Raw genomic sequence first — 20,457 nt, 5'->3', positions numbered from 1 at the left:
CTTACATGGCCTCACTGGATTCTTCCATAAACCTATGTGCTATTAATTAAAGGATACTTTATTCTTATTTTACAAAAGGGAAAAATGTTCAAGAAAACTTAATACATAATAAGAGAGACAAAATCTGATGTTTTGACTCCAAAGCAAATACTTTTAAGGACCATCCGCAATGGCTTCCTCAATGAAAGAACCCTCTGAAATTACCTCGGAAGTCACTTCGCTGGGTTAAATAAACCTAATCCCTCTAACTTTTCATTATCAGTCAAGCTTTTTATTCACTGGATTATCAGCTAAAGTTTCATCTCTGAATTCAAAACCTTCAATTTAAAAATAATTCTTAATCACGAACTGTGGCTAAATTACAGAGATAAAATCTGAGATGTGATGTTAATTTAGTATAAAGTCTTCATCTGACAGTTTAAAAATACTAATAATCGAGTTCTCTTAAGTCACAATTTAAGTGCTATATCTCATAATCATGTTCCTACCTCACAACTTTTTATCTTGTGTGGATTACGTGGTCTTTCTTCGTTATCAATGTCTACTTCTGTCAGTCGCAGCATGTTATATATTGTATCCCCTGTAATCTATCAAATAAAAATGAAAATTTAATTGTAAATGATTACATTCATTCTTTGAAATAGGAAACATTTCTGAAAATATTTTTAAAATAATTAAAAGAAAATTTCATATTGTTACATAAGAGCATATGTGTTACATAATGCAAGTAAAGCAATTTCATCTTAAGAGGAAAAAGCACAAATGTAGTTCAATCCCTCAATAAAATTTTTGGAAAATGTTCAATATATATTTAATATCACTTTTTATTAAAAATTAAAATATAATGCCAAATAACCTCCAACTGATGGACAAACATGCTAAACAAATTTAGACTTTAGAATAGGATAGAACAAGCAAATAGCAACAACAATGTGGTGCCTTGCAGATATTATCTCATTTCATCTTCACAAACATCCTAAAAGTAGATACTATTATTATCTTTCTTCTCCAGATAAGAAAATTGAGGTTCAAAGAAGTTATAGAGCAGTGATGGCCTTTCAGAATCCTAATCACTATGTTATATGTTATCTCTAATGTATAAGTTATATAATATCAACTATAAACAATGGTGCAGAATGGCAACCTAAATCTCATTTTATTATACTTTTTTTTAAATAAAGCAAGAAAAATCTGTGAACATCAGACAGAGTGACTTAAGTCAATCTGTCAGAGTGACTTAAATGTGCTAATGCATATTTCTTAACCATGTTTGTTAAGTATTTCATGTGTTTAGCATGACTCTGTTCATTCAATATTTCTTAAGGAGTTTTAAAATGATACCAATTTTACAGTTGTGCTGTTTGTTTTTTCCCTTTCATCATCACAAAATCCAGTTTTGCCTAGGATACAGGGAAGCTATTCTTACTAAACCAGCAGAGGGAGCTGAAACACTAGCGATGTCTAACATGCCTAAGACAAAACATATGGGAGGATATTTATAAGAGAGAAGAGTGAAAAAAGAAAACCTTCTGAATCCCTTTTTAAAGAAAACTGGTGAAAATTCTATTACTTGACATTACTTGATATGATGTTAAATGTGAGCAGGATTAAACAGTTACTATTCACAGTAACATTTCAGGTAAAAAGTTTTAATGCAACTATAACTTCTACTTTAAACTTAAAAGAATTTATCACTAACAAAATAAATTTTAAACTACTAAATTTTATTGCCTATGTGTCTTTCTAAAAACATAAGAACAGTGTCAGCTGAGTGACACAGTAGCTAATATCATTAGTATGATTTTAGAAAAAAAATGTTTAAATCATAATCAATGACTTATTTGAAACATACACACACAAAAAATTCAGGTGATCCCTCATAGTTCATTATAATAGGAATATATTCTATCATTTCTGGAAATAAATAAATATCCTAGGGAATATTTTTATAAAGGCAGCTCTTAGAGAAGTTGATCGTATCACAGAAGCCTAAGATAACGAACACGAACCTTTCCAAAGATGGTGTGCTTATTGTTAAGTTCGTCTGCTCGACCCAGTGTAAAGAAAAACTGGCTGCCATTATCATGAGGACCAGCATTTGCCATGGCAACCAGTCCTCTCCGATTAAAACGCAACCGTGAGTGGAATTCATCCTGAAGCATAAAAAAGAAAAGATTGGGTGAATGACCTCAGTTATAAGGCCCTTCATATTCATCTAAACAGCAAGGTCCAATACAACTTCTAATCAAAAAAGCTGAGTTTTTATTTAACTGATTTTCAAGTACAATCAAATGCAGTATTTACTATTCTTTCAATGCTATTAAACTTGACGTCACTAGCCTGTATCTTCTAAATATACTCAGCAACAAATTTAGCCTATTTTGTGGAAAGCTGTCTACTTACATAGAGAAATGGTACTCAAAATGGAATGGATTTCTTAAGAGTTATTCCCCTATTCTTCTCATCCCTCAAAGTCATCTAAGCTTTTAGAACCTTTTATTTTTATTCCAAGAAAACTATCTTTGAATCATTCTGGAGTCTTCAACTATTGCCCCCTCCCCACTGCATTCTAAATGTTACAAAACAATTGCTTTCTTCTTCTCCTTTTTTTTTTTTTAATTTAAGGCATCTACTATGATTGTGTTATGTGCTTTGTTGAGTATATTAGAGTCTTAAGTTGAATCTTCTCTGAACTGTCACTGGTCCCATTTGCCAGTTTTCAAAAGAGCAGTAGCAAGCCTTCCTAAAGTGGTTTTCTGGCTATGGTAGGGCCACATGACATACACGTTAGTCTCTCTGTTAACAGAATTTCTACCCAAACCTGATACTAGACTCATTTATAACATAGCCATGATATGTAATCAATACTTTTCAGAAAAGAAGTTTTATTTTCTCTTAATAAATAATTCTCAAGAGATTAGAACTTCAAGGATCATAACTGTACAGTATTAAAAACGACCCAATTGAAAAACTTAACAACCATATTGCTTAACAAAATAAGCAAATAATCTCAATCTAGAAAAGAAATGTCAAATAGAACTATTCTGTTACACCAAATAATAGAATAAAGGAATGTTTCTACTAGATGGAGGCTCTAAAATTATGAGGCATCTCAATTTGGTAAAATATAAAAAAGTCTAACGGTGACATTTGAGACTTTTTTATATATAACCATTCCACATTTTCTAAGGCCATCATCAACTGGAAATTAAACAGTTCAAGTATTTTTCTCAAGAAACATACAGTGATCCAGTAAAAAATTAAAGGAAATGCCAGACACTTCATCCCATGAGTACAAACAGAAAGACTCCAAAAATGCCCACATTTTAAGAGCTGTTCATGTTTACTCATTCAAAGAACATGATATTGGTACCATCAGTTTTATCAATAAGTAAATTTTGAGCATTTACTTGAACCTACTGTTATTCTTAATATCTTAACTATGACATCGATCTTTTTTATTTTTAGATCCATGTTGACAGTTAAATAGTTGACCTATTTTTGATTAATATTCACACCTTTTTCTAACAATTTTTATGTTGCTTCTTTCTTCTTTTCACCTTGTGATTTCTCATTACAACATGCATCTTGTGTTACAGAGGTCTACTGTGTAAATTTTTTTTAAAAAATGATATCTGTTATGGACTGAATTGTACACCGCCCCCCCAATTCATATGTTGAAGCTCTAACCCCAAATCTGACTGTATTGAAAACAGGACCTGTAAAAAGATGATAAGGGTTAAATGAGATCATAAGGATGAAGCCCTAATCTCACAGGGCTCGTGCCCTTGTAAGAGGAAGACACCAGAGATCTCTCTTCCACCATGTGAAAACACAGCAAGAAGGCAGCCATCTGTGAGCCAGGAAGAGAACCTTCACCAGGAACCGAATGCCAGCACCTAGACCTTGGAATTCCTGGACTCCAGAATTGTAAGAAATAAATTCCTCTTGTTTAAGCCACTGTCATTGGTATTTTGTTATAGTAGTTCAAGCAGATTAATACAAAGTCCAAATAGTGTTAAATAAAATGTTTTAAAATAATATGGCATATATAATGTTTTAAAAATGTTTTATATTTACAGAGGTGCAAAGATTAGATACAGTCAGATATCAGGAAATATGTTATGTAGTCTTTTTTTTTTTTTTGACTCTCATTTTCCTCACGACTACCTTTAGCTCCACCTGAATCCAATTTAGCATAAAAGTTTGCAATAAGACAACTTAGAATGCTCGATAGGGTTAAGTGCTGCTTTTATATCTGTGTCATTCTACACATGTGATATGTGATTTTGTGCACTAATGTAAATATATTTTCTTCTTGTGGGGCATAATCATTTTCAACTAAGCAATCCAAGCTGACTTGCAAATAAATAACAATTTGATCTCACCTTGAAAGGGGCTCCATAGATAGACTCTCCACCAGTCCCTGTGCCAGTAGGATCTCCCCCTTGGACTATAAAACCAGGCACAACTCTGTGAAAAATGGTGTTGTCATAATATGCTGAAAAAGTTAAAGTAAATTGTTAAAGTCTAAAACAAAGTATAGTTATCAGAGTTAATACAACTAAAGTCATAAGATCCCCCCCTCCCCACTCCAGGATGTTAAACAGGCTCCTAACCTAAAACCTTTTCTTCCCCACTTACTATAAAATATCTTCTCAATACAGTACAGTTTCTACAGACACTATGGTGGTGGTGATTTTTAAAATTTATTTCCAGGATTCATTCAGTTTTCAAAATAAAATTTAGAGAATTTTGGTAATAGATCAGTAGTTCTCAACTGGGGGAAGAAGCAATGACAATTTTGTTCTCTAGGGGTTATTTGTCAATGTCTAGAAATATATAGTTGTCACACATGGGAGATGCTACTGGCATCTAGTGGGTAGAAGCCAGGGATACTAGTAAATATACTATAAAGAAAGCACAGGACATTCACCACAAAGAATTACTGGCCCAAAATGTCACCAGAATCGAGGTCGAGAAACCCTGGTAGAGATGAATGCCCTATTTCCTAATTCTTCCTCTTCTTCCCATAGGAAATTAATTTACACAAACAATATACAAACCCAAAATATATCAAAATCACACACTAGTTATACATACAGTACCATCAATGCACCCTTCCAAGAAAGTCTGAATAAAACAAATAATCAACGCAATATGTAATTGAGTCCAATTAGACTAAATGAAATAAATTATTTATTTTACATATAAATATGTTATTTGGAAGCCATAAACATACAGGAGAGATCATATATGATCTCCTGATAGTACTTTTTATCTAGAACCTAGAATTATTAGGGAGATTTCTCAGAGGAGAAAGAAGTTGGTTATGGCAGAAGCATGGCATCTCAGTGAGGTAAAGCATAAGCAAAGAATTTGGTGGGAATGGGGGGAATGGAAGGGCAAGAATTAGGGTTTGACTGAACCAGAGAATTAATATTAAAAAGTAGCAACAATGACCAATACACATAAGAAAAGATTCTCAACATCATTAGTTATTAGAGAAATGCAAATCAAAGCTACAATGAAATACCATTTCACACCCACTAGTATGGCTATCATAAAAATGGAAAATAACAAATGTTAGTGAGGAGGTAGAAAAACTGGAACCCTCCTACATTTCTAGTTGGATTGTTAAATGGCACAGTCACTATGGAAAAATTGCACTGATACAATTACTGACATAATTCATAAAGTACCTATTACATAGGTACTTTGTGACACTTTATAAGTCATAACATGACTATGGTTTATCGCAATTCATAAAGTACTATAACATAGTGACTTGTAGGCACCCTCATAATTATTAACACTTGCAAGATATAACTGGATATAAAATTCATATTTTAAAAAATGTATTCTGTAATCTAATAACTGTATCCAGTACATAGGATGGACTAAAAAAAGTAGAAAGACTGATTGAATTTTTTTCAATCCTTTCTCCCAGTGAAAAGCTGTTGAGCTATATTCACAAGAGCTCCCCAATGCAGACAAGTTCTCCTTGGTTACAAATAGAAACCATAAAAACCAAGAGGTATAAAAGTCTCTCTCCTGTATCCCTAAATAACCATATACTCAGATTAACACTGTATATAGCAATCAGGAGTTCTGAGTTTTGCCTCTTGTTAGCGGTGCAACCATAAAGTCAATTTCCTTTCCTCTTTCTTTTTCTTTTTTTTTTTACTGATATAATTGATGTATAACATTATATTAGTTTCAAGTGTACAACATAATCATTAGATACTTATTCGACTTTGTAAAATGATGACCACAATAAGCCTAGTTAACATCCATCGGCATACATAGTCACAAAAATTTTTTTTCTTGTGATGAAAACTTTTAAGATCTACTCTCTTAGCAACTTCTAAACTTGCAATACAGTATTAACTATAGCCACCATGCTGTACATGTAATTTTCTCATTCTAACTAAATATAAATTAAGTCAGAGTTGTTCTAAAGATTAAATAGGATAATGTGGAGGCAACTTATGAATTTTCAAAGTTCATTGTGAGGGCAAACTGTAAAATTTTTACTTAAATTCTAGAAATTCATATTCAAATATGAATATAAAACATACCCCAGTCTATATCAGAAAATGAAAATAATTCCTTAGGCCTATAACATGCAGTCAATCGACATCTTTTGAATATAGATCAGATGTGCTTTTTCAAATGATCATTCAAACTCCAAGTATGAAGAATGGATGGAAAGCAACAAGACTGGAGAGAGATGGAAGGGGGCCGGGCGGCGGGCGGCGGGGGACAGGAGGGAGAGAAATAACCGTTGTCCCAAGAGTTAAAATATGACTATGCCTTACTTGAGACTCAAGAATTCTCTAGAAAGCAGGATCTATGAGGCTTAGAGATTTATTAGGTGCGAGGGAAGGGGCACATGAAAGTGGTCTTTATTACTCGTGCTTTCAAATTTTAAAATTACCTATTCCATTTTCCTATTTCTTATCAAGCCTTTCAGGGATGTTGGCTTTTTATTTTGATTTTTTCCTTTTTATTTTCCTAATTATATTCTTGTTGGATGAATAAAATTATTATAATACCATTTATATTGAGTCGGAATTTTTTTAAATTACTCTACACCATAATTTTATATACTATCAAGGCCAGAATGTCAAACATCCACAAAATTTCCATATCTGCTTTTTTTACTTCCTTGCAATTTATTAATAATCACTGTGGAACTATGCATTTACAGTTTTCTATTTTTGTCATTTATTATTACTGTTGAATTATCTGTTTACAGTTGTCTTTATAGCTTACTATGTGCTATAATAGTTTCCTGCTTGCAATGTTTGATTTCCTTCTTAAATTGTTATGTACCATTCTCATAAGTATTTTTATAGAAAGATTTTATTATTTCATTATGCATGTTCATAATTTCCTCCTGAATTTTCTCTACAATTGGAAAAGGAATTTACATATATCTCAAATATAAAATGAAGTTTCTATTTGGCTCTTCTGATTCTGGTATTAGTCATGATAGTTTTTATTTCTGGCTGTCTAATGAATGGATATCATGATATATTTTGACTAATTATATTTCTGACCAAGTACATATAGGAATTTATATTTGCATTTTTAAGTCACATGTTTTTCTTCTAGAATCGTGTTTTATGTTTAACTTTGTAAATATTATCATGAATAACTCTTTATTTAAAAACTCCTTTTGTGATCTGTCTGCCCTATTTATTTCAGCTTGTTTTTTAAACAAATATTTTAGTTTTGTAAGATTTATTTTAACCTCTTAACATATCTTTGTTTGTCACTCTAAAGAAATATTAAACTATTGTTAAAGGAGATAGGGGATAAAAGGTAACTGATGAAGCATGGACCTTAAAGAGATAAGGCTGAGGTAAAATCAAAGTAAAGAGATTAATAGTTACATAACATATAAAAAATTTGCTTTTCTTATCTACTCTCTTTTTGCTCCCCACCTTGTTTTGCAGACCTAAAATTTTACTCCTTCCTAATACTTCAGAGGAACTAAAAAAATTATCAAAGTAAAAGCTTCTTTTTACTTCTCTCGCATCTTTTTAATCTACCTTTTAAACTTTCAATTATCTAAAATTTTCGCTCATTTTTAAATGTTCATTTAACCATCCTGCTAAGACCTATAATCCAAGATGAAGTCTGTGTAATTGGAGATCTCTCATTTTCATAAAAACTAAAAACCTCCCCTAGACACATAAAGACAAATACTGTATGATCTCACATATATGTAGAATCTAAAAACGTTGAACTCATAGAACCACAGAGTAGAATGGTGGTTGCCAGGGGCTGGAGGGTGGAAAGATGTTGGTCAAAAGGTATAAATTTTCAATTATAAAATAAGTAAGTTCTAGGAATCCAATGTACAGCATGGTGAATACAGTTAATAATACCGTATTATATACCTGAAATTTGCTTAAGAGGGTTCTTACCACAAAAAAATAATTAATTAAAAATAAAAAGGTAGCTAGCTATGTGAGGTGATGGATACATTACTGAACTTGACTGTGGTAATCATTTCACAATGCATATGTATATTAAGTGTTCACATTGTACACCTTTTAAAAATCATGTTGTACAATCTAAATATATACAATTTTTATTTGTCAATCATACCTTCATAAAGCTGGAAAAAAAAAAGACTAAGAACTTCCTTCTAACTGTGAACGCCATTTTATTTGAGAGCTATATATGAAGCTGTTCTCCCACCTCCTCATTTTCATTCATTTACTTTTAATTCTGGAAACCATGTCTTTTTAAATTTTAATATTGATATGAATATTACAAGACGTAGATTACCATGATTTGCTAAATAAATAAATCATAAATGAGTCACAGTGCCAGAGAATTAAAATGGGGTTCTAAGTTACATTTTTAAAACCTTGACTTTATTCATTTAGGAGTATCTTTATGTAAATTAGTCTGGTAATTTAATTCTTGTTAGTCTTTGAAATAATAATCCTATCTCTCACCTGTTCAATTAAGACAATTATTTGAGTTATTTTTCTTATTATTTTCCTATTCTTTTTTCTTTCTTCTTGTATTCTTATAAATAGGGGAGCAAATTTTTGTTGTTATAATTAAGTTTCATCATCATCTCACTTAAGAATTTTATTTCTTCTTTATTGTCATATCATATCCAGATGTTTTCTGTTTCTTCCATTCACCTCGTCATGGATTATAATTTACCATTCATTCTTTCTAATGTTTTTGTAGTTTCACTCCTCTACTATAAAATTTGAGCTTTTGATTCTTCAAAACTTCTTTCCAGAAACAAATCTGACTTTTCTGTGTCTACTGTGTTTCTCGACTCTGTTGACAATAATTTGAGGCTTCTCTGACTGAACTACCTGTCTGACTCAATTTCCTTCCTGCCTGCCATAGTAATTGTTAACAATGGTCTTTGCAGATGTCTTTTTTTTTGGTTTTTTTTTTTTTTTTTTGGTCTAGGTATATGTATTCCTTCAATCTTCCCCTGGTAATTATCTATTTATCAATTATCTATTTGGAGAGCTCTCCTTGTCCCCTACTACTGGTTATTTTGGATTCTCTTTTATACCTTGCTTGACTCAAAATGAGCTTTTTTTCTGATATCTTGATTAACCTTGTCTGTCTCTAGAAATCAGATCTAATTTAAAAGGACAATGAATTGCCACTACTGGAGATATCTGAACCATATGCCATGCATTCTAAAAACCAAGTTACAAAAATGTTTGGAATGTTTAGCTCTATAAAGGAATACTCTGAAAGGAAAAACACTCAAGTAGGTGTATAATTCTGTAAAGTCTCTTAAAGAGAAAAATTTGAGTCACTTTATGACTCAAATCTGAAAAAATACTAAAGACATTGATAATAACATCACTGAATACTGGATGGAAGGCTTTGTGGAGAAAGTGGAATTTTGAACAGACATTCAAATCTGGGTAGACTTGAACAGTAAAAAATGGAAGAGAAAGTATTCCAAAAAGGAAACTGAGGATATGAGGAGATCGAGGATATGAAGGCAGTATGAGGATATATGTGAAAGTGAAAATGGGAAGGAACTGCTCAGGAAATAAAGGTAATCATCAGCTAAAACCATGTGGTTATTTAGTGCAAAAAAAATAAAGTTGGAAAGCTAGGAAGCCAAGCTGTCTGAATATTCAACTATCAGATGAACAAATAATAGGGTAAAGAGATTAAAGGTGAGAAAGAAGAAGACCAGGTAGAAGGCAATTACAATCATGTAGGCGAAAGTCAAGGTAGTCTGTAGAAGAAACTAGTAAATTTGGTTTTATACTGGTTTAGTTTTAGCTGACAGTGGAAGATTCCAGCAGAAAAGTCCACTAGGCAGTTAGATATGTAAATTAGAGCTAAGAAGGGAAGAAATAGCTGCGATTTTAAATTTGATAGTCATTTGGAAGGAAGTAACAACTGAAGAGTAAAGACAATAATGGCAATCTTAGGGAATACCCATTTTCAGATGATAAAAGAAAGAAGTAGAAAATAGCCAAGGAGACCCAAAAGGATCAAAGTATTATTTGGTGAGATAAATTTCTCTATTAAAGATATACAGATTTGGAAGGAAGTTTTTATCTCCTCTCCATTTCCTTGCACACAGCTCAACACCACATCACTCATATCAACTCCTAGCATTCATTACCAATATTTAACACCAGTCTCCAATGCTGTAGAAAAATACACACAGTTTATTTTTAAATTAAGAAAGTTTCCTCCTACGGAAAAGACTCAAGAGTTAAGATTACCTTCCAAACAAAGTTGAATGAAATTTCTGCAAGCTTTAGGAGCTTCTTTTGACCACAACTCTATGTCAATATCTCCAGCTGTAGTTTTCAATAAAACCTGTAGAAAGAATATAACGTCAATATATCAAATTACCATTTTGCTTGATAATCAGTTGAATGTCTTGTCCATCTGAAGCATTTACTAATGAGTTTTCAATTTTAAAATAAAAATTAGAAACTTTGCTTGGGTTTTGTTTCTATACTCAAGAAATTTCAAATATTCAGTATAAGTTGTATATTTATATCTTTTAAATGTCATTTTCAGAAATCATTAAAAATTTAAGAAAAAATAGCATATACCTTTTTTTAATCACAGGGAAAAAACTCCTTCATTTAAAAATAATTTAAACTTGTTTTAGTCAAGAAAGTTTCCCACGCATTTCTTCCAATAAAAATGGTGTAGCACATTAAGAAATTAAAGAACAATGAACCCATGAAATTGTGACACTGCAAGACAATTTTACCATTATCTTTTCACAAACGAACACTCTACTTTCTCATTCAAAATCATGCCATTCTTAATTTACAAAGAAACATTCTTAGTCTAATTCTGGGTTGTATATTACCAAAATGCTATGTCATAAAATCATCATCTACAGTAAATGGAATCCTTTGATGGCCTCCCTTCTGTCATGAAGGTGGTTACTACTTGGCGCAATAAGCTATCTTTCAACAACTAGAACTGCTACTGAGCCCAGAGGAGGAAATAGCTTATAAATGTCTTAATAAGAGCCACAAATAAACAAAAAGAATGTTATACTCTAAAATCTGAACGCTGTGGGAGTCCAACTTCTCTAGTATCTCTTTTCCTCCCGCAGTGTACCAAAGTAGATTAGTGTCAATCGATGATCAATGGTTAATGATTTGTGACCATCACAATCATTTAGAATGTTCTTGCATATAAAGAGTATGCAGTGTTACTACATATTTAAAAACACGAGACTGATTCTCATGAGAAGTCAGTATCACTAAGTCACACATTTTATGTCCCAAAACTTCCTTGGCTAACTTCCACAAATTTTTTTGAAACTGGAAAGATGTTTTAAATCATTTAGTTACGTCCTCAATTTATATAGATGCCCCTAAACAAGTTGTAAATTGCCTGGAGTCAGGGAGCTTGTTAATAGCAAAGCATAAATAGCATTTCCCTCTGCTTTCTCCTCATCCAGGGTACTTTTGCTACAATTGCCTTTCAATCTGTTTCAGAAGTCCAGATTACACTGCCATAATTTATATAACATTGATGAATCTAATGTATCTTTTTGGGCTTTAACTAGCTACATAGTTCCCTTACAACTATTCTTCAATGACCATGAGGGTGGAGGAGGTGAAAATATCTCTATTATGGTAACTTTTAAAATGGCCTCCTTAATCTAACCCTTAAAGAAATACAAAAGAACTAGAAATGCAAGTTTGCATAATTTTTTCAATCCATTATACTTCCTCTACAAAAAGAAAGGAAATTTTATTGAGTGCCTCCCATGTGTCAGTTTCTATGCCAAACACTTTACATATTTTATATCATTTAATCCTCTGCAAGGTAGTTATCATTACTTCCATTTTACTCATGATGAAACAGAGACTCAGATAAAGTAACTTTGTCCAAGGTCTCACATTGAATGACTTAAGCCAAAGGCTGCTTGGCTCCAAAGCCCATACTTTTTCTATAACACCATACTGCCTCCAAAAAGTTCTCCATACATTTCATACTATACTGGAAAAAATAGTCCATCAGGCTCTAGGGTCCTGCCACATGTCTCAGAAGAAATCTTCGGGTTACCCTGGTCACAACTGATTTGAATAGGGAACAGTGCCTAAATCAAAAGCAATCATGTATTGGTGGGACATGAGCAAGGCCTTATAATTAGACTTGGCATGAAACAATGCCCAAAAGAGATATTCCATATCTCTTATGGTTGGTGACAAATCGACTCAACTGGATTCTCATTCTCCTGAGAAGTATATTCCCTCTACCTTGGATTATATCTAGAACAGTGCTGTGTAACACCTTTTGATTTTCCATGAGGCCTGATGTACATCCCAATCTTAAAAGTACAGTATACCTAAAAAGACAATGTCTTGTCCTACCTCATTATTCCCTTGTACATTTGAAATAAAGCATGATTGTTAAAAGGAACCTAGACATGTCTTCTGTTCCTTGCGATTCTAAAGCAGTCATCTCCAAACTTTTTGTAAGTGTGCATCACTATTAGCAAAGAAGAAAAGGGGGTGGGAAGGGAGGTAAGGACTGGGAGTACACACAATGAAAATATGTATATTAAAATACATGTAGTACTATATTACTTTGTATTATAAGAGTCACACAGAACAAAAAAATTTAAAGGATTACACAAAAACTTTTAAATAAATAATTCTTAGTTTCATTTTCTTTACTAATGGTACTATAAAACTTTTTTAATAACAGCTTTATTGAGATACCAAACAATTCACCCTCTTAAAGTGATTTTTAGTATAATTCACAGTTATGCAACCCCCCACTATCTATCTACACATTTCATCACCCAAAAGAAATCTTGTACCCATTAGCAATCACTCCCCATTTCCTCTCACTCCTATCCTTTGGCAAACCACTAATCTACTTTCTGTCTCTATAGATTTGCCTACTGAACATTTCATATAAATGGAATCATACAATATGTGGTCTTTTGTGTCTGGCTTCTTTCACTGAGCATAATGTTGCTTTCAAATTGTAGGCCCAACTTCCAGTTCTATATACTTAGTTTTTAAATGTCTTGAAAATCAAAATGGCATTATATCCTCACTGATAAATATGTCAAGGTACATATACATTTAAGACAAAGTTCACTGTTAACAATAATAAACGGAAACCCATATTCAAATGATTTTCATAATAATATCTAATTTTTGACAGACTTCCCATGCTGAAGCTTCAGCTCTACCATTTTCTTATGCTTTCCTTAAGTTCACATTTTTAATATTACCTTCAATATAAAACTTGTGAGGGCTGGTTCAGTTAATCTACATACCATGCAATGTAAATCCATTTAGCAAAGCATTAAGAAAAATTATATTGATATGTAAAAAGTGACTGAATGAGTAACTGAATCTGTTCTTTTTTATATAAAAAATATTGCATTTAAACCAATAAAGGAGAAAATAAGTACAAACAGAAAAATATAGACTTTCTTCCTGCACCCCATGGATGGTTTTACATACATCCTCAAGTGTGTACCCACTGGTTCAGAAACCACTACTCTAAATAACTAATGTATATCAATCTTCCTTCTACAGGCTCTGGAGTCAGGATGCTCAAATTCAAATACTAACCCTTCGACTTATGAAGGGTAAGATAGCTTCATTATCTGGGGCACGACGTCTAACATTTCTGTGATTCAATTTCCTTATCTAAAAACAGGAATAATAATCTCATACATTTGCTGTGATAGCAAAATGAGTTATTATAAATATACTGTTTAGAACAGTCCCTGACAAATAGTAAATGCTCAAAAAATGGTAGTTATTATTGTTGTAATTATCATTCTTATACAATTTTTTCAGATACAACCCACTTAAACCTAGTTAAAAAAAATGCATACATGGTTGGGCCACCTTGCTTACCAAGGTTTCTGAATCTGATAAACTTAATCTGATAAACTACTGAATGAAAAAAGAAAGCACATGGCTCCCTCCTCCTTTAGCCATACATTCCTATTGGGCATCACTGCTTTGTCAGCTGTCAGTATCTCCTTTTCCTGAAGCTCCCTAATAAGAGAATACTTTGATAATAAAATGTTTCTTAGGAATAAATATATGCTAATATACAATTTAGATTAAATGATTATAATATGTGGAAATTTAACCCTCTGTGGATAAGGAAATTTCTATCAAATAGTACACTTCTGTGCCTCATCTTCAGAAGCCAGAGGTATAGCATAACACAGCAAAACACAGCACATTTATGGACAATGGTCAACCAGTGATATAATGTGTCAAGTTCTTCCCAAGGTGATAATATGATATTATACTCTTTGAAGAAAGGAATTTTGCCCCATTTATTCTGAATATATCCTTTCAGTACTTAATGGAGCGTTAGACAGTATAAGCACTAAACAAACATTCATTGGGTAAAATTTGTTCTTATATCTGCTTTAAATTCTTTCCAGGCTCAAATTTTTGCCATGCTCTCTATGGTACACAACTTGAATATTTCACTATCTTCAATCATCCTTATGCTGCAAAAAGTCCCAAATTGTTTTTAAAGTAAGACCTGGGCCAATACCTGATGTCCTCCCTCAGCCCAAACCTGTTCAAAAAGACAATATTTATCAGTTTGCATACATTTATTTGCATAATTATTTGGTCAATGTATACTTCACTCCATGATAACATGGACAATGCTGTTTCTTTCCACTGTATCCCTAAAACCTAGCATAGAGTCTAGCATGTGGTAGATGCTCAATAAATATTTGTTGAATGAAAGATCTCCTGTTGCCACATGTACCACTGTTAAGTTTTTATCTTTGTGACCATGTCAGACCAAATCTTCCTGCAGTAAAACAACAAAGTCTGTCCTTGACCAGCAGCAGAATGACCTCAAACTCACTGATGCTTAATACTTCTCAGAAGTTCAGAGAAAAATAGTATTCACTCATTCATTCGTTCATTCATTCAGAACTTCTCCTACAATGTGTCAACACCACTTTGGATGCTTATCTCTATCTTCATAGTGCTTGCATTTTATGGGGGGTGGGAATAAGGGGAGGAGGAGGAAACAATAAGTAATAAATAATAAGTACTGTAGAAGAAACTAAAGAGGTTTAAAGGGCCAAGGAATGCTGGGATGCAGGACGTAAATGAGTTTTTCTATTTTATAAACAGTAGATAGGTCAGGCCTCTCTGCTAAGGTGACATTTGCACAGGCCAAAATGTATTACTAGAGAAAGGAACAAGTGTAAAGGCTCTGCCCAACAGGATAGGTAATGTATTAAATCTCTCCCAGTGTTTACCAACTAGGGGTGCTATCACCCTCAAAAAACATTTGTAAATATAAAGAGGTAGGGAATCTGAGTTTTCACAATGATGTGGAATCGGGGTGGGGAGTGAGGAAAAGTTCAAACAACAAAGAATTGAAAGAAACTGCTTTGCCAAAAATACCTTCTAAAATTTTTGCTGGAATATCAGTTATAACATGTTTGGTTTTTATTTCAAATTGCCTTTATCATATAATGTCAACAAAATATTGCACAATTTATGATATACTCATGCTACAGAATTATATCTGATGTAAATTTAGTTTACTATATTTCAACTATATAGTTTCAGTCCATTATGCTGGTTCATCACGTTTAGTGTATGATATAAACTAGGTCTCAGTTCATTTCAGGTGATACTTATTCCAGTACTGACTCCTCTGCTTCATAGTGCACATAAACACCTTAGAAGAGAACTGACATACCTTTACTATCAAATCGATGCGGAAATCATTCTACCATTCCAATGTGGGAACATTTCCCATTTCCCACTTTGTCTGACTGACAATCATCTCCTGTTTTAAGACCAGCTTAAAGGATACCTCCTCCATTAAGCTTTTTCCTACTTTCTCAGTAGCTCTGTTCTGAGTACTACCATAACAACATGCTCCTCTCTCCATAAGCACGCCTACCAGACACAAGATTGCTCTTTACCTGCCTACCTCCCAAACTAAACCATAAGCTCTTCTAGGGCAACAACTAGACCTTTTTTATCCGTCTTTGTAGTCCCAGCATCTAATATAGTGCCCGATGCCTGGCAGGCGTTCAATAAATGATTGTAGAACGAATAGAGAGAGAAAGAGTGATCTCCAAGTTAAGCAAAACTAAAATAATAATAATTTAAAAAGTCATATTTTAAAATGTACTTAGTTTTTTTTTTTACCTAAGACTCTAGGAAACGCCTGCATGGGTTAGGCTGAAGCAAAAGAAACAGGGCCACAAGGATGGTAGATGAAGAAATCTTGAGGACTTTTTCAAATATATGCTAAGATGTGCCAATATTTGTTTTTCGACGCACTCCTGACCAGGGACCGGGGTAGGGACAAGACTTCTTGTAATCTCTTCCAAACCTATGACCCCAGAACTCCCTAATCGGTGAAGTATCACTTTGGAGAACCCAGGTATCCTACATCCTACATGAGGTTCTCACCTTCCCGTTGGTGGGAGGCTCCTGGATGTAGATGTTGCTCATGCTGATCAGTGCTCAGGACTCTGCTCCTAATTGGAGATGAGAACGGACAGCCGATCACTAAAGCTATCCACCTATCAGTACACGATTTCTTAAGGCGGGTGGTCGCGGAAAGCTCTAGTCTATGAATAATCCTGCAAGACGGCGACATCGAACACTACCTTTCCCCAAAACTAGCCCCTCACGGACGCCGCCATACTGCTCTCGGACCCAAGCACCGCTAACCCTGAAAAGGGGAATTCCAACGGCATCCAGGAAACGAGAAAAAATTATTAAGTTTCTATAGATAACTTTAATTTGTATTGCATCTTTAAAAAGAACGATTCCTGAGTCTTGGTGATGTTTACTTCACTACATGCGCGTGCAGGTCTCATTCGCCCCCCCCCCGAAACTAGCAGTAATGGTTCCTACCATATGTGCTCTGCCATATGACTCCCCCCCCGGAAACGGCATCAGCGGCTACTTGGTTCCGCGCTCGCCAGAGGCTAAGAGGGCCTTCCCGGACTATCACCCAGGTGCCACGGCGCGGGTGGAAAGAAGAGACCACCCTCGCTGTGCGTTGTCCTTGCAGCCGGCGGGAAGCGAGAGTACTCTTGAAAACCTAGGGTCCTGCGATCTCTCTTGCCAGCGCCATGGCAGTCCCAGGTGAAGACCAACGGCAGGGCCCGTGGGTCTGAACGACGAAGGGAGCGGTTGGGGCAGGTTGGGGTGCGCTGGGATACGGAGTAGCGCCCAAAGGGGTTTAGGCGGAAGCGTTAAAATGCACAGGTTCGTTTGCTTTACGTGAAAAAAGGTGTACACTCCAAAATAAACTCTGAAGGAAAGAAAGACACTATCTCCCCGCCCCGGCCAAGCTCCAACTGCACGGGATGGATTACAGAGAAAGTAGGGGGCGAGAAGCAGTAACTGTAGGCCTAGAGGGCGGGTTGCCGAGAAAAACTGACCTTACTTTGAAATGACTTGAAAATAAAATTTGAGGTGGGAACACTTGGCGTACTCAACTAGCCAGAGGCATTGTTTGTCGTGGAAATCGCAGGGACGGAATGGGTCTCTCTCTTCCTGTTGTATGTAGTTACTGTGTGGCCGTGCACCGGTCGCTTTGCCATTCTGGGTTCCAGTTTCTGTAAGAGATCCGTTGACTTATGTTTATGGTTCCTAACAGCCCGTATGGATTCTTTGTACAGTGGATACGAAGCTAAAAACGATGAACCCTGTGAAATAAATGCTTCAGAGATTACCCATTCACAACTACCAACTTACTTGGAAGTTCTAGTAGGGGAGGGCATCCCCTTAAACCACCTTTGCCACAGTGTGTTCTACAGAACACTGAAGGAGATATTTTGAGAAATATACTCCCACCTCCCGCCCCATACACATACAACTTGGATATTCACAATGCGCTTTAGCATAGAAAAGACTGCTAGGGGTTCAGAAGCCTCAACTTTGTTTTAACCTACCCTCCCAGTATTATTTGACCACGTTATGTGGCAGCTTTTTCTGAACCGTATTTTACAGATAGCTGTTCTGGAAAGATTGTGCTTTTCTACCAGCTGCGGTTTTGGGAGGAGCATGGGGTGGATTGTGAGTGAGGAAAGATACATTCATTCATACACATAACAATCTTTTGTAAGTGCCTACTGCGTTCTAGGCACTGTGCCAGGCATTGGGAATACAGTGCTGAGCAGACAGACAGCTGCTCTTCACAGAGAACTTACAATTTAGCAGTGAAGAGTGAAAAAGTACAAGAAAGCCAGACAAGTGTATGGCAGGGAAAATACAAAAACTTCAGGAGCACATAATAAGAGCACCTAACAGGAGACAGGAGGGGCTAGAAAGACTTTGCAGAGGATGTGGCATTTGGAGTGAGACCTGAAGAATTGCAGGAAGGTTGGAGTGGTGGAAGGGAGAGTTGCAGCCAGAGGGACTGGGTATGTAAAAAGGAAGAAGAAATGTGTGAGAAGAGGAAACGAAATATGTTTGCTATTAATGGAACCAAGAATATAAAAGGGAGATAAGTTAGAAATTCACTAGAGAGATAATAGCAGTGGCTAATATTTACTAAGCATTTACTATGTTTCAGATGTGTCAGACACTGTGTCACACATTGTATTTCATCTCATTTAACATTCACACCCACACTGAGATAGTTATTAATATTTCCATTTTACAAATGATGCTGAAGGACAGAGAAATTAAGTAACTTTTAAGTAATTTACTGTTATGAAACAGCTAGTAAGTCAATCTGGCTCCTCTAGACCCTGTGTGCTTATCTATTTTGCCATGTTGTCGTATAATTTACAAGATGGTTTCCAGCTCTTAAAGGACCTTGTAAGCCATGACAAAGGGTTTGGACATTTTCCTAAGGACCATTTAAGGATTTTTAAATAGGATCACACTTTGCAAAGGTCATTCTGGCTGCTCAGTAGATTAGAGGGGAGCTAGTTTGGAGGCAAAGGCACCCAGTTAGTCTGGTTTGTTATGATGATGACTCAGGGATGGTCTGAGTAGGAAAGGAGAGAAGGAAATGGATTGGAGATACATTCTTGGCTATAGAATTACTAGGAATCAGTGATTGATTCAGTGTAAGTGGGTAAGAGAATAAATGAGGTATATATTGGTTTCACCATTAGGCAATTGGGTGAGGACTCTTTATTAGTACAAGCTATTAATTAAACCTGAGAAGGAGCAGGTTTTAGGGAGATGATGATGATTTCAGTTTGGGGCTTGTATGGAGGCATAGTCGGACATAGGAATGGCAATATCTAATAGACAGTAGAGAAAATTCATAAGCTTAGGAAAGAAGCCAGAGTCAAAGACAACAATTTAATGCCATCCACACATGTAATAGGAGTTAAGGCCATGTGAATGGATGCCTTTGCTCAGGAGGTGTGTGTAGAACATGAAGGGACAGTCTGTGACTGAAGCCTGGAGAATATCAACATGTATGGAGCCATCAGAGAACAGCCAGTCTGCACAGTAGATTGCCTAGGTATCCTGATAGGTCAAGTCAGCCCTGGTGATCTTTGCATCAAACAGCTACATCTAAAGTTGACCCACTTTCACTGTTAGTTTCATTATTTAAGCAAGCATTTTGAGTACCTGTATGGTATAGGCACTCTGGGGAACACAATGTCACAGTCTGTACCTTCATAAAATTTGTCTAGTAATGAAAATGTGCTACTTAAGAAAGAGGACAGAAGTGATTTGTCCTTATTGAAATTCCCTTAAACTTAGACCAGTATTATAGATACGTTAACCTTCTTTCAATTCAAAATAATGATTCAACGTGTAATAATCTTAAATTGTGCCATTAAGGTAGATGGTAAGACATAGATAAACTATTTAAACCCAGCAAAAAAATTGAGATAATAGGCATGACAGCACTGTAAAAGTATAATGCAAGTGCCATTAGAAAATATAGATACAGAAAATGTTAAGATAATTTCTTGGATGATAGATCTATATA

The 20,457-nt window shown here is 34.8% G+C and overlaps 2 protein-coding genes across 2 annotated transcripts in view; one reads left to right on the top strand and one right to left on the bottom strand.

Moving 5' to 3' along the window:
* CWC27 (CWC27 spliceosome associated protein homolog) overlaps positions 1-17,222 on the bottom strand; it is a 169,412-nt gene extending 152,190 nt beyond the window's left edge. Inside the window, 5 exon segments of the mRNA XM_015590307.2 lie at positions 489-587; positions 2,010-2,153; positions 4,389-4,501; positions 10,752-10,848; positions 16,953-17,222. Of these exon segments, the coding sequence (XP_015445793.1) occupies positions 489-587; positions 2,010-2,153; positions 4,389-4,501; positions 10,752-10,848; positions 16,953-16,994 (495 nt within the window). The 5' untranslated portion in view covers positions 16,995-17,222.
* A 211-nt stretch (positions 17,223-17,433) lies between these two features.
* The window catches only part of SREK1IP1 (SREK1 interacting protein 1), a 35,493-nt gene continuing 32,469 nt past the window's right edge, over positions 17,434-20,457 (top strand). Inside the window, exon 1 of the mRNA XM_006913075.3 lies at positions 17,434-17,636. Coding sequence (XP_006913137.1) covers positions 17,624-17,636 — 13 coding nt within the window. The 5' untranslated portion in view covers positions 17,434-17,623. The remainder of the gene's footprint in view (positions 17,637-20,457) is intronic.

This window comes from Pteropus alecto, unplaced genomic scaffold (assembly GCF_000325575.1).
Source record: "Pteropus alecto unplaced genomic scaffold, ASM32557v1 scaffold20, whole genome shotgun sequence".
Classification (NCBI taxonomy): Eukaryota; Metazoa; Chordata; class Mammalia; order Chiroptera; family Pteropodidae; genus Pteropus; species Pteropus alecto.
Note: the sequence above shows the minus strand (reverse complement) of the source record. Positions and strands in the feature narration are given on the sequence as shown.